Source organism: Prinia subflava, chromosome 4, assembly GCF_021018805.1.
Source record: "Prinia subflava isolate CZ2003 ecotype Zambia chromosome 4, Cam_Psub_1.2, whole genome shotgun sequence".
Classification (NCBI taxonomy): domain Eukaryota; kingdom Metazoa; phylum Chordata; class Aves; order Passeriformes; family Cisticolidae; genus Prinia; species Prinia subflava.
Window position 1 is genome coordinate 45,838,790 of NC_086250.1, and position 15,853 is coordinate 45,854,642.

The following is a 15,853-nucleotide window of genomic DNA, read 5'->3' on the forward strand; positions in this document are numbered from 1 at the left end:
AAATACAAAATGGAGAAGTCCACAGGGGGAGAGTGGCTGAAGGAGCAATACAAAAATACTAAACTTAACTTGACTGTAAAAGCAGCTTGAAATCGTTAGCAAAAGACATGGAGACATTATGTGAAGTGATTTCAGAGGGAGGGAAAACAGATGGTGGGCAGAGAAAATGATTTAAAGAACTGCATTTTGTACAGAACAAAGAAAACCGAGATGATCTACAAAGAGATCAGAGATACAAACTCAGTTGAGACTGATTTCTAGCCTACAGTGAGGAGTTACATACTACAGACTCAGCCAAAATCCCCAAAAGAATAGTTTCAAACCCAGAGGACAGACTACTTGTTTTTCTCTCGTGTAACAAAAGGGAGAACTATTTGTCACTAGTACTTGAGATGTGAAGTTCACATGAAGAACACAGACCAGACTGAGTACCAGTGAGAAGCTGCAATGAAAGGTTACTGTGATCTCACAAACTTATTTAATTGCATTTCACGACTACCAGTTATCAGTGTCTGTATGCATGCAGATTAAAAGACCTTGCTTTCAAATATAAATGTTGACTAAATCAAAAAGAAACTAGAAAGTGAAATGAGAAGGCTTGTGACATGAGGCTGACATGCCATGCCATGACTCCCTATACTTCAGCTTACAACAAACATGCACCCCTATGATTCTTTATTTTAACCAACAACTTTCATTTCTACCACTGGTCAAATTGGAATTCTCTTCCTTCCTCTATAGGGCAGTTATTTAAAGCTTCTAATGGAAAAGGACAGAAAAGACTTGACTCCTGTGTTCACCTGAGTCACTTTCCAGCTGCTACTATAATTATTTTATATGTAATTGGGTGGTGCCCCCATTTTTCTCACACCTCTGTTACCTCATGCCTGTGATTGGATGCCAATATATAAATGGCAATACCAGGGCATACTTAATATCTAACATTAGGTATAATCAATTTTGCTTTACATATGGAGTTTTCAGACACATTTAGAATATAAGTTGCTAAGAAAAACAATTTCTTTTTTCTTTGTAGAACCATTAATTTGATCAATTTTAAGTAATTCATAAATCAACATATTAGAAAGGAAACATGACAGTGCATGTCAAAGAGGAGTATCAGCTTTATTACAATAGCTTTTTCATCTAGTAAATAACATCTCATGATTTACTCGTGTAGGCTTGTGACGGTAAAAATATTGAATTTATTAAGATCCTTAGATTTACCACAGCAATATATCCATCTGCACTTTAATTTATAGTTTTACTCTGAGAAATGAAGTATGTCCCAAGTGGCACAGCTCACTAAGGTTTAAATTATATCCTCCAGGACCATGTGACTAATGTATGTGACTGACCAAGCTGCAGGTCTTCACAAGCAGCTATCCAATAGAAAACAACAAATGCAGAAATTTCAGTTCAGCAGTTTAGGCTGGCTGGATCTGGGACCTACTGCCTGCTTAAATTCCAGGATCATTGTGTTCAGACTGAAAGAAAAGGGATAATTACATTTTTCTGGCAAGTTGTGCCCTTCAAAATTAAAAACCTGTGTTTTTATAAACCACAAGAAATGTTTTTGACAGACCACAAAAAGGTTGGGAATATCTAAATTTGTTCTGCTTTGGGACCAAATTAATAAGAACTGTACAGACATACAGGCCCTCCTGCACTTAACAGAGAAAGGCAAGTTCACTGCTGGGTATAGCTACTTTTTGAGTGGGCTGAGCACTTCTGTCTTCCAAATCCACCCACTCATGAGCCCAACTAATTTGGTGCTTGATCTTGATAATATGATCCCCCTTTTCCTTATTCGTTTGCCCTGACCAGTACAAAGCAGTTAATGGTAATGCAGTAATCACTGAGAACATTCATCCCAGACCAGCAGCAACTCAGATGTCCCAACAGATGTCATGGCTTTAGTTCCATGCTGTTTGCAGGTCCAAAGTCTTCTTTGCAATAGCAAGAGCTACATGCTACAGGAATATGTGAAAACTTTGAAACCATAAACAACGTGGAACCAAACAAAGACATCTGCTTAGCTTTCAGAGAATCTGAGATGACAGCTCTGAAATGTGAGCTGCCCCAGCTGATCTTACAAATAAGATGCTTTCTGATAGCCACATACAGCTATAATTAGACCTCAGTTTCACACTGAGAACCCATTTTTCCTTGTGTGAGTTCTCAGAGTCTGCTATAAATAATGAGAACTTAATTTACATTTCTGCTGTGCACGCCCAGGACTAAAGCCAGTTTGATTGTTCCAATCTGTGCTGACTTCTCAGCTACTACTAGACTAAAATAGTAAAAAAGACTTTTCATCAAAATAATTCCTCAACTTCACACACTAACAAGAAACACATCTGATATCAGAATACACTTACATATACATATAAAAATATATACTATAGATGCCCAAATGCAGGCATACATATATTTTTATATTGTCTGATTTATACCAGTCTGAGTGAATGAATTTCTTTCTTATGGCTTTTATCATTCACAACACCTGATAATCAAGTGAAAAGAAATTATATCTAAAAACAATTTATGCTGTCTCTTCCAAGATTATTAAAAATGTTGGGTACTTTTTTGTACAGATTTTGACTTGTGATGTTCATGGTCTCAGAATCTGAAGCACAAGTGTTCATTAGTGTTAATGACATCTCTGTCATTCAATGACACTTCTGTATAGAGAGACATTCCTGAGTTTGAGCTACCTCAGGACAACTTTGCTTCTGACAATGAAGGTGTCAAAATTCACTAAAACTGTGTGCAAGACTGCATCATAAAGAACTAAGTATTACCAAATGCATGAATAAGGATGATAGTAGGTTCTACTCACTGAAATATCCTCAAGTATTCACAAGATCTGTGAACCTAAAACAGTGGGAAGACATTTGCCTGTATATTCAATCTGATACTCAAACTGAGAAGTAGACAGAGGGTATTGTCAGTCATCTGTCTCCTGTGCACAGTTGGCTTGCAAATGAAGTAAATGTGTTCAAGTGGGGAGCAGGAAGCCACAGTGAGAACAAGATTGCAGATAGTTTGAAACAAAAAATGCACATGGCACAAGCAGTAAATTAATCTCCTTTGCAAATGTGCTGTTTTTTCTACTCCAGCTAATCAATGCTAGTGCACCTGGATCCTGAATATTTATGGCAGTGACATACATCTATTAAATGTTCAGAAATAATTAGACTTTGCTGAAGCAAAGCTAATGAATTCCCCTGGAACTCTGTGGCAAAATAAACAAATGAAAATATTAATAAGCATTCTGGATTCCTTAAAAAACCCAAACCACCAAACCCAAACAAAAATCCCCCACAACAGTTTTCTTCCAGCTTATACTTTGTACAAAAATGTGTAGTCCAAGATTTTCTGTCCTTACCACTGCAATTTCCCCATTTGCAACACTGCAAAATTCACATTAATAAACCATGCAGTTTCATTTTACCTTTGCCTGCACCTACAGCAGGACGGAGAATACCAGCTTTAATGGAGGAAAACAAGAATAGGAACACTATATAATTAGATACAACACCAACAGAAACAGACATATATAATTTCACATAAAAAGCATGCAGACTTGTTACAAGGTATTAATTCAAATAAATTAGAAACAATCCACTTATGGTGAACCCTGACAGACTAGTACAAGACACAATTAATGTACATGCATTTAAAAAATTTTCTTCCTCATGCTTGTTACAGTGCAAGATTTAAAATAAATGCAGTTCATATGCAAACTTAATACCCTGTCAGAAAAATTGCATTGAATAGCAACTCATCTATGGCAATTCCAATAAACCATTATTTTACTGAGCATAAAAGTATGTGAAAACATGGTACCAAATTATTAATATCAAGATGATTTTAAAAAATCCAAATTTCCATTTGGCTTTAAATAATTCTTATTTTGTTAAGCACCCATATTTAATTAAAAAAACAACTTTAACAAAACTCTAGAATGGCTACAAATATAAAAATCAATGGTGACAGGATTTAACAATATACTTGGTGGTTTTTAAATACCATACAGTTAATTTGGGCCATAGATGACAACTTTATTTCAACTGTTTTACAGGTTTTTGCCAGTTCTGTGTTCAGTTCAGTTCACAGAAGCATACTACAAAAAAAGAAATAACTTCCTCTTATCACAAACCTGCATCATTCCGTGATCATTGCACTGTCTCTGTGACCAAAGCTGGTCAATGATGCAGAATAGGTGAACAGACAAAGACCACTAAAAACCTAAGTTACAGGAAACTTGAAGCCCAGAAAGGCCAATGTCTGTCTTAGAGCTTGGGAGTTGATATTAAAAGAAGAGGCTTTATACCTCTTTGGGGATTCCCACTACAGCAGAAAACCTTTACTTGTATTTTCTTTAAAAGGATTTAAAATACTTTATTAGTCTAGAACACAGTTAAGAAAGCTCTAGAAAAAAAATCGCTTGGCCCTATTTCCTTAGTGGAAGAAAGCAACAGGAATATTTAGATACAGATGTTTAATACAATATATGGTGGTTTTTAAACTCAATGGACTTTCCTTATACATACCCATCTTACCTTCATCCATAATTGTTACTGCTTCCTCAGTTATCTGACTTCCTGATCCAACTGCAGTTTGTGCATTGAAGTAAAACTTGTACCGGGTGCTATAATTTAAATTTTTTAATATCAAGCTGCTCTCATTGGCAGGAATTCTTATCTCTACCAAGGGACCCAATTCATGTGTGTTGTTGACTGTTGTTATAAAAAAAAAGAAGAACAAAATAATTAGGAAATTTGCATACACTGTCATTGTGTTAAAAAAGGCTTTTTTTGGTTTGTATGTATTTTTTTTGCTTGTCTGCTGCATCTACACTTTCAAAAGAAAGTCACCTTTGTGTAAAGGTGCCAAAATCCAACTGGGAGATAGGAAACGCCAGCAAGTTTTATAAGATAAACTTTCATTCTCATAAATCTCTGAACCCAAGGCAAATAAGTTCAATTCAGATCATCTGAATTCATGCAGAATTGAAGCCCGACCATTGAAAAATTCTGAAACTCTAAGTTCAGTATGCTTAGGAAAAGAAAACACTGAAGCTACTTGTGTCTAATGCCAAAGAAAAGTAGAATTTGGTAAGTGGAGGAAAGTAAACTTCTTTTATCTGTTCCATGCATATGAAGCTCTTTCCTTTCCAGTGTCACTGCTGAGAAATTTCTGGGCTAAGTAAGCAGCTGGGATCCAAAAGAAGTGGTTTAATAGCTCTGAGATGAGTAAATGGGATATTTATAAACTTTTCTTTTTAAAATTATAACACTATGAAAATTGGAAAAGCAGACAACAGTATAATGGGACATACATTGACTTACTTCTAAAGACATTTTCTCAGCAGTTAGAACGTAGAATTTGTAAGCAGTAGCATCTTGCCTCTAACTTGTACGCCAGATGCCACTTATGTGTAGGACCTCACCTCCATTTTTCTGTGAATTATGGTTTGAAGTAATGAAAGTAATAAAAATGTTAACCTTGTACTTAGCCTTGTTAACAGCAAGGAAAGTTTTCCAAATACAGTCATCTATATTATCCAAATATATTAGTCTTTTTCAGACTTGACATTTATAATGCAATCATATCTTTTGTACATTATAAATTTAACAAGTTTTATTCTTCATAAATGGATCATTATTTGGTAGATACATTGCCTAAGTTAGAGTTGTATCACAGAATCAAAGAATGGTTTGGGTTGGAAAGGACTTGAAAGATCAAAAGTTCAAGGCCCAAAATATATTAATATTTCACTTACTTGGCTGAAACTTCAGTGTATATGATATCAAAACACCATTTGGATGCGTGGGTGAACCCCATTCCAGAGTCAGAGAGTCCAACGTGGGGTTAGTAATCTTCAGAAAGGAAGGTGAGCTAGGAACTTTTAAAAAGAACATAGAATAAATACAAAGTAGATTAACTTAAAACAGGTCATAAATTAATAATTCTTAATAATATTACTATATTGAGACAGATTATTATTTTATGAAGTCCAGGTAAACCCCATTTAAGTTTAATATCTAGGTTTTTCATTTCATACCTCCTTCAGGGGTGTTAAACGCTTTGTCTGGGCTTGCTGGGCCTTCTCCTTTACCGTTAACAACTCTAACATTCAGCTTGTAAGAACTATAGGGCTCCAGCCCTGGTAACATTCCAAAAGTTTTGTTTCCCCTGAAAGTCAAGATCTTTTTTTCTACATGTCTTCTACTCCTTCTGGATAGACTCTGCACTTTCCAGTAGTAAACCTAGAGACAAAAAAAACCCAAAAATCTACAGTGAGTGCTTAGCTGTTCTGATTTTCTAAACTCTAAGCTTTTCCATTGGTGTCCATGAATTACAGGTAGAAATAACTGCAATTTTAATGAGCTCAGGTTAGACACAGCATAGAGATTTCCTGCTCCAGAAACAGAATATACAGCTTGGTGCAGACTACCACCTGCCAGTTCTGCTAATGCTCTGAACCAGTTTGATACAAGTTCTGGTTGGGAACTGTATTGGTCTGTGATCATTCTCCTGTCAGCCAGTCTGTCTGAGAGACAGAATCTATACATTCTTTCAGTAAGATGTCTACAGGCCTCCCAAAGGAGATTTGGACTTTGCCTCCTTGTTAGATCACATCCCTGACCATGCTGTTCCTTGATGTCAGATTACCTTCAAATGGGGAAGAAATCAAAAGATTTGACTGGGCTAGAAAAACACACAAGTTCTGAAATGACTCTGAGGTTACAATATTGGAATGATCTCCACTCAGGGATGGGAAGACTGTTCCTCCAATTATGTGACAATTTGATTAAATGAGAAATTGATTCTGATGTCCATTGATCTGAGTTTTCTAACTACATACGAGCCTCAGAGATACTTTCTCTGTACTCTCTTTACTACACAGTCTCTCTACCATGATAACTCAAAAGATATGAATAGTTGCTCCTCCAAAAGACTTGTGTTACTCCAAAGATTGTCACCTTCAAATACATAATTGTTTATTTTTCACAGCATCATTTTCATGCACATATGATCACAAGCTAAAGATGATTAAAAATTCTAAATTAATAAAAAATCTGTTCCTATTCAGGTCAACTGCAAAACACCTCTTTAATTAAGAAAGCAGGGATTTCACACAGGAATTCAAAAAAGGGGCTGTTAAGACTTGCAAAGGCCAGCTAGATAGCTATAAAGCAATGTTACACCAACTTTCAACATACCATTTCATTCCAATCACTTTTAAATGCCACTGTGTTTTACATGGTTTGAGTTAATGTTTTTCACTATCACCAGCTATCATCCTATACCTCTCATCCTTCCTATCAACTACTGTAGAAAATCATTTACAAGCTAACAGAATTGAAGTGTTGGTACTACTGGTACTGAAACTCGTAAGCTATAGTAAATGAAAGTGCATCACATTTTTCATAATTTGTTCTGAAGTTTGAAAAGCTTTATAGTACCACAGTATATTGAATAATGGCTAGATTAATACAAGAGCAAAATATGAATTATGTGCTCTATGTAGACTGCTGCTTAGTTACCTGTCTTCCTGCTTTGTTCAGACATCTGCCTTCAAGACATGACTCTTCAGACTCTTAGTTCTCTCTTTATTAAGAAATCTGTCTCCAAAGCAACACTGTATATTTGGCTTCTGACAGAAATAATTTTATTAATTAGGAAAGCCTGAGTGTGCCAGTAAGATTTTGCTTCTGTGTACAAACAGCTCATCACGTGCTCTGTAAGCTACGTCAATGATGAAGATACTTCATCCATGAAAAGCTTTCAGTTTGTATTGAGAGAAAGCTTTATAATAATAGCTATCCACCAGGTGTTACCATTTCTCATGCTTTGTCTAGTTTTTAACCTATTTTACCTCGATTTAGCTGTATTTGCAAAAATTACTTAGATATTCTTGCTGCATCTGCAATTTATTCAAGGATATATAATTGTCACATTTGTCTAGCCCAAACAGCAAAACTGCTCAGTGGTCAGGTCTGTTGCCAATCCTGTGGTTGTGAGCTAGTTTTATTTATTATTATCAAGTAACTTATTTGAGCTTCGGTTTTGTTTAGCTCTGTGTAACTGTGTGGTTCTCCTCCCTACAGAAAAAAAAAATTATATGGTATATAGAGAAAGCATAACAAATTAAATAGAAGTAATCATGACATGACTAACCCCTGAGATCACGTGGAAAGGAAAGTGATCCCATTAGTGATCAGAGGACAGAAGACATCCCTCAGACACTGAAAGTCGGGGAAAAAAGAAATGTCCATCTAAACTTTGGATGACGATAATTCACTGTAACCATGCTGTTGAAATTAACACCTGATGTATAGGCAGAAATTTGTCTATGGATTTTGCTTTTGGTATTGTTATAGATCTTTAATAGAAATTTGGTGATTTGGATTATGATCTTTAGTGCTGCTGTAACTTGATTAATAATTACCACGAATTTCACTAGATTCTAACTTTTTAATCCTCACATAATAGACATTTTCCTCTGATTGCCCATTTGTATGTGAAATACCAGGTTGATGTAAAATTGTCATTTAACAGATAAACATTAAAGAGTCTAGTGAAGTCCTGTTTCTCAGCTGAGTTTATTGAGTTAGTGTGGCAAAGCACCACACAAACTACAAACATTCATGCTATGTCATACAGAACTAGTTTATGTCTCTCTAGATGGTGGTATTTTCTGCCAGGAAAGAGATACCCACGTACCAGGAACTCACATTCATCTGGTAACCAGCTACAGAACACTGAAGTTCAGTTTCAATGGTTTTGACTGCTCCATTTTGTAAGTATGGTGTATATTTATTCTCCTCCAAATACTCTGTACTGTTTAAATTTTTCAAATATTTCTTTTACGTCCTTTCACTTACATAGAAGCAGTTCAAATTAGTCTGTCTTACAAAGTAATCTACTTTGGGTTAAGTAATCTGTTTTGTTAGAACATACTTAAGAGAATACTTGAAGAAGAGCAAAAGAATTACTTTGATTTTCCTCAGTTGTTACATTGGATTTGAAACAACTGAGGAAACAGTTGTTACTGAAACAACTTTTCCTTATCCCCCAGGGACACCAGTTTCAAATTTTGAAGTTCTTCTGTCTCCCCTTCTCTATCAATTGCAGTCTTTTTCCTCCAGTACAGCCTTTTCAATTATGACCAAAGGCAGCCTACTACCTTCTATTGTATGGGCACTCCAAATCCTCTGCCATTTCACGTCCTTAAGTTGAGCTTTTACACTGAGCTTTTTCCCGGCCTCCAAAAAGCTGCAGAACCCAGCACATGCTAGCAAGTGTCCAGTTACTCTCAATTCAAGATGTGGTTAATCATATTGAAGCAGAAAATGAGTAACCTTAGCATTAGACCTACAAGAGACTCCTGCATAAATTAGTTCTTTACGTCTTCTAAAATTCTTTGGGAAAAGGTCTGTAAAACTGTTACCATTTTTAACCCATTTAACGTGTGCAAGCATTGCAAACACATGCTAAGGACAATGTCAGAGGAAGCTAGTGCTACGAGGCTGGAACATTGCTGAACTCTGTATGAATTGCATCAAAGTTGCTGCTCTTGTCAGCAGAACTTGGGAGCTCACTGAAAGCACGAGTCCTATTACATGCCAGTTACCTTCAATCTGGATACAATCTCATACAGGAAGATTGATCTATTTTAATAAACAAGGAGGAGAATGCTTTTGACTGTACTTACTTTGTATCCTTGAAGGTGTCCTCGCACAGTTTTTAGTGGAACTGGGTCCCAATGCACCTTTGCTAATGTGCTGTTAATAACATGAACCTGCACATTGCCTGGAGCAACCATTGGCACTGTGTGGAAAGGATGCAACAAGCACCTAGTTAGAATTAGAAACCCCACAAACAGTTTTTTAGAATGAGTCTTTGCATTGTACTCATGGAATAGGTTGAAATGTTCCTATGTTTTCAGGATTGATACTGAGTAGAGTATTATGAAGAGTATTATGAAGCAGTATTATGAAGAGTATTATGAAGCCTGTCTCCGAATTGCTTTCTTTGAATTAAAAAAATAACTACTATCCCCCTTATCAATATTTCAGTATTTTAAATACCCATTTAGGTTACACATTTAGTTCCTTTTACTTAGGATAACTGAGTCAAACTACAAAACTTACAGTCTTCCCCTGAATGTCCAATCACCTCTGATGGCTCTGGTGCATACCCCAAGTCATTTAAAGCTTGCACTTTTACTTCATATGGAACAAAAGTTGGTGTACCAGACACAATGTATTTAGATACATTTGCAACTATAACAGATGTCCATTCATCATCAACATCTTTCTGGCGCCAGCTGACTTTGTACTGAAGCCCTGGTCCATTAGACTGAAAACCTTTTAAAGGCTGAAATGAGAAGAAATATTTTTTAAATATTCTGAAGCATCTGAAAAATCTTAACTTGAAAGGAAATACATTGATTCTTTCATTGAATGTCACTGAAATATTACCACTGTACTCTGCAACAAAGAAACCCTGCTGAAAGTTATGCAATTTAGCTTTTACAGGAGGTCACTTCATTTGTTTTTCACCTTTTGGTAAAAAGCACACTGAATGATGCTGGTGGCTTTTACACAAACAACACATTGTGATTTCTGTATACATATTGTTTTCAAATATTTCTTAAGAAGTGGAAGAGAGAAAACCAGACTTGCACCAATTCCTGGTAAAGAGTGTACCCTAGGCAATCTTTCTTGCCTGGGAGGGCAACTTGGTTCTACATGGTCCTCCCTGAGCTCCTGTCATGATGGCAAGGATGGAAAGTGCACAACGATTAGTTTATCACAGAAAATGACAGTAGAAGCAGCATTCACATTAGAATTCACTCTAAAAATTAGACCCTACTTGAAATAAACCTCCATTTATATTTTGAAGTTTTCCTAAACTGGCAGCAAACCATCCTGTATTACTTAATTATTGGCTTATCTTGAGAAATCACTCAAGGAAATATGCCACCCCCCCCCACTTATTTTCACATTTTTCAAAAAAAAAATTTTTTTTCATGAAAATGAAGATGGGGAAATATCTGAATTTAGCTCTTTTTCAAGAATGTTTTAAGCAAGCAATTGGGTATTCTCATCATTGGTTCTCAAAAAAAAAAACCAAAACAAAACAGTCAAAACAGTCTGAAAACAAATGAAACCTTGAAAATAGACCCATCTTACCTCCCATGTTATTACCAAATTATCAGGTTCTGAGCCTATCCCCTGTACATTAGCAGGATTTTCATCAGGGCCTAAAAATAAAATAATTACACGTGAACAAGAATGGCTGCTGTTTGATTCCAAGCAAATCCAATGCTTTTCATAGCAGGAATCAATCAGTGGTAATTGGAAATAATTATTTACTTGCAGATTTTGTCAGGTACTGCTCAGATGGTTCACTTGGCTGACTCCTGCCAATCTTATTGACAGCAATCACACGGAAGGAGTAGTTGACATATGGAGACAGCTTCAGCTGCACGGTTGTCTGAGTGCCAGGGACTTCCGTCTGGTAATGCCACACTCCCGGTTCATGCAGCGCGTCTTCGTACTCAATTACAAAGTCTGCAAGCAGGAATGCAATCCAACTTTATGTCAAAGCCTGAAACAGCTTCCCAGACAAGGACAGGCATTTCTGAATGAGCTAGCCAGAAGGGATTGCTCCAACCAATGCTTTCAAAAATCATGGAACTTGACATGTAAATAGATAAACCGTAACACAAATCTGTAACGCGGATATCAAAAGTAGAAATATAGGTGAAATATAACAAATAAACCCTTCCTATTATCCTTTTCTACTGTCAGTAATACAGCCATCCCTCAGGTAACACACTATTACAAGAGCTCTCTCTTAGGTGCTGGATTTTAATTTAATGGCAACCCTTGAACTATCACAGCAAGGAAGTGGAATTTGACTGCCAAATACATTGTTCTTAGTTGTATCAAGCAGACAGCATGCAATACCTGTATCAATTTAAAACTCCCTGAATGTTCCATTTTCCCCGGTGAAACTGGCATAATGAAAATCTATTTAAAGTCAAGAACCTCTGCTTGAGGAAGGTTTTTGAAGGTGCTTTTCATTATCTTCAAATTAAATCAGGGAATGCATGTTCAGAAATTAAATTTCTTGAGAGTTCTCTGTGTGAACATAATGATGATTATTGTTAAGACCCTACAAAGTATATAACTTCAGAGATAAAGAGGTTTGTGGAATTCCAAAAAGAAAATCATACTCATTATGAAAGACATTTTTTACAGATGCAAAAAAGAAAATCATATTCATTATGAAAGACATTTTTTACAGATGTGAAACAACCAAAAAAACTTTGCTGTAAGATATGAATTCTGAAAGACTTAGGAGGAATTTTTAAGACACAACAAATAAATGGGAGAAGATTGTACAGTCTGAATACATTCCGTGGAACCTTGAGCATCAAATATTTGTGTGTTGTGTAACAAGAATTTTCCTCTATCTCATGTATAGGTGAAGACAGAATGTGACTCAAGATTCATCCTGCTTGCACTACTAAAAAAAATTCTGAGTGGCATCTAGAAATTTCTTTTATAAGAATACTTACAGCACCACATAGAAAAATGCACAACAATTTGAGGAGCAAGGTGTAAAAGAGGTAAGTAGTACTAATCATAGCCTTCTGGACTTAAAGCTGGCAGGTTTCATTCTGACTTAAGTAGTAAGATGGAGAGTTGAACCCCAATTACTGTCTGAATTACTGCTGCTGTTGCATGCTCAGTGATACAGGTCTTGGGATGGGATGTCTCTGGATAAAAGCTTTGCTGAAAAGGTGAGAATATTGTATGCCGAAAAGGTTTTCCCTACTGCCTTTTTCTTCCCTGGTCACTAGCCTTCTGCCTGCACCTCTGGTAGAATAATTTATAGACAACTTCAAGGGGAAAAAAAAGTATCTGAGCTTCCAGAGAGATTCTAGTATGTCACTCATGTTGTGCAAACAGATCACTCCTAATGAAATGCAGTTCTTTGAGTCTTCATCTGCACTTTGAAGTGATAGCAGCAGCAAGAGGAACAGACTTACTTAGGGAAAAAATGCCTTATTTTGCAGTCTCCGAGAAGACCACGCAGCAATATAAATGGTATTATAATTAAGCCCAGCACTATTTAGTTAGAACAGTTCAGTCTCCAGTATGAGAGTGCATGCAGTATCCCATTCTAGAAAAACCTACAAGAGACAACACTGCCTAGTATTAGCTTTTTTGGAACACTGTGATCTTATTGCTATAGAGAGCCAACACTTGTGTTTTCTGGTGTGGAAAAAAATGAGAATACTAATAAAAGTCTATGTATACAAATAAACCACTATTCAACTATTTACATTGATTTATATATTATATTTCAAGGTATATTAGTAGTTGATACACATTAGAGATGCCTGAGACTGCAAAATTTCAGAAAAATCACTTAGTGTTTCATTAAAATGCAGTGAAAATATTTACTGTGTTCAGAAACTTGTGAAATTCTATTTTTTACAAATCTTCCTTTCCAGATACCTGATCCTTATGGTTTATTTTCAGTCTTGATACTGACCAGCATCAAACCCTGGAGAGCAATACCCAGTACTTACTTAGTCAGTCTAACTAATTAATTCCAAACATAGCAGGGACCCTAGTTATGGAAACTTGTGGCAGTTATTATCTGATAAAAATGATGTAAAAAGCACACTGCATAAATAATGAAATAATTAAGTTGCTCATAGAAAAAAATTAGTGCCAAAAAGTCTTTCTGATCCATGATTTTTTGGAAAACAAATATTAATATCTTTGTTCCTTGCTCCTGAATTCCGCCTCTATCCTCTCTCCTCAATATAAGCAAGAGTCTTACATTATGTTTTACTGGGAAGAATAACAGCACTTAAGACCTATTTACTGTCTCAAAATGTTATTGATATTTAATTGTTTAGTTTTATGGATATGGTTTATTGTTTTAACTGTCTGGACTAGGAAAAAAACCCAGAAAAACTATCTACCTTTATTGTTATCATAAAGAATAAACTTCTGCACCAGTAGTACTATTTCAAATTCACAGTTACAAAAGAGTTAATGCAAGATGTTAGTAGCTCTCTCCTTCAGAAGCATACAAGCAATGAAGAAGTCTGCTCTCTACATATTCAGACAATTGGACCTTGTCAGGCAGACCTCATATCATTATATATAACTTCTATATTATCTAGCACAAGTTTTTGAATAAAAAGCCCAGCTCTTCTGGGCAGTAAATAGGTCTTCCTGCTTGGCTGTATAGTTACTAAGGATATGTTATATAAATAAATGGCCGCTGTAGGGAATTAATTTACCATTTTCCTATGCTGTACACAAAATTTATTCCAGAAATATGTGGAATTGGAGAGCAGTTAGAGCAACACTTTCAATGTGCATAGATACAAACAAACCTACTTGTAATGGGGCTGTTGTTTTCATCTCCTGGTATCCATGACAGGTCAATGCTTCTTTCTAGCTGGCCTGTCAATTCCAAGTCAAAGGGTGGATTTGGCTGAGCTGTAAATCAAATGAACACAAAGTAAGTAACCACACCAGAATATGTACCTTTATATTTTAAAAAAATCCATACATTCCTATCAAAGAATTCCACAAATACCAGGGAAGATCTACTCATTTATGTAAGCATGACTTAAAGACCAATAACATGCAATTGTTACAAAACAGACAGAAATGGAGAACTGATGTAACCTGGAAACTTCTATACATTAACAAGAATAAGTATTTATTTTATCTATGTCTAAGTGTGCTGTGATATAAAAATGTCATGAGATGCAAGGAATTATGAAATGCATAGTTTATTTTTGAATGATTTTGGGTGGTTATCTATTGTAACAGACCTAACTCATAAAACATGGAAAATAAAGAAGCATTCACATCAAAGAAGCTTTTCTAGAACCATTACAAATATTTTTATGTGAATTCAAAACAAGTATACTCCAAATAGAAACTAACTGTAAGTTACTAAATTATTTATTTTTTGCTGTTCTTTTAAAAAGGCTCAGAAATACCATGCAAGCTGTTATTATACATCCTCATAATGCATAAAGATGTAATTGTCTGTTCCAAATTCACGAGGGTAATTGATGATATGATTTGTTACACAAAAAATCACACCTAATAGGTAGGTTCACATAAGAATACATAAGCACTTCCACTGAATCTTTTTCACTGATAGGATTTACATAAAAGTGCTTAAACCCCTTATACTTAAAAGTGTTTTAGCTTATTATATTGCACTTGAACCCCCAAATTCACAAAACGTGCTACCAAATTAAAGGCTCTGTACCATCAAATTTAAGACTGCACCTGCCTAACAGGTTGGTTTGTTTTTTTTTTTTTTTTTTATAGTTTTAACTTTAATTTAAAAATTTTGGCAATTTCATCAATTGTAAGTCAAACTGGTCATTATGGTCATATTCATCTTATGAGTGGAGTAAAATGAAGATAAAGTATGAAATAAAATAGAGCAGGCCTACAAAGCTGCAAAACCAACGTTGACATACAACATAATTTGGTTAGTGCAACATCTTTAAGAGTGAATTACCTTTCACCAAAGAGTTGGACTTACATTTTAGATATTTCATTTATTATATAACTAATTTGTTTTACAGTGTGGTCTATGAGAAAAACATTGCCATACTATACCAAATCTTAATTAAAAACAGTTTATCTCTGAAAATAATTTATTCCCCAAATATAAAGCAGCCTGCACTGTAACATTCCAAAGTCCAGTACTCCAGTAATGAAGCATTTGGTAAAATGGGATGAAGCCACACAGACAAAGACACAGACAC

At 35.5% G+C, this 15,853-nt stretch overlaps 1 protein-coding gene across 25 annotated transcripts in view; it reads right to left on the reverse strand.

The window, feature by feature from the left end:
• The window catches only part of NRCAM (neuronal cell adhesion molecule), a 146,989-nt gene that overhangs the window by 23,896 nt on the left and 107,240 nt on the right, over window positions 1-15,853 (reverse strand). For 14 of the 25 annotated variants that reach the window (XM_063396656.1, XM_063396653.1, XM_063396661.1 and 11 more), the window contains 8 exons: window positions 14,454-14,555; window positions 11,397-11,594; window positions 11,214-11,284; window positions 10,170-10,395; window positions 9,731-9,846; window positions 6,074-6,278; window positions 5,792-5,914; window positions 4,560-4,745 (listed from right to left, as the gene is read on the reverse strand). In XM_063396656.1, the coding sequence (XP_063252726.1) occupies window positions 4,560-4,745; window positions 5,792-5,914; window positions 6,074-6,278; window positions 9,731-9,846; window positions 10,170-10,395; window positions 11,214-11,284; window positions 11,397-11,594; window positions 14,454-14,555 (1,227 nt within the window). The remainder of the gene's footprint in view (window positions 1-4,559; window positions 4,746-5,791; window positions 5,915-6,073; window positions 6,279-9,730; window positions 9,847-10,169; window positions 10,396-11,213; window positions 11,285-11,396; window positions 11,595-14,453; window positions 14,556-15,853) is intronic. The other 11 variants (XM_063396654.1, XM_063396660.1, XM_063396662.1 and 8 more) reach the window with 1 other exon arrangement.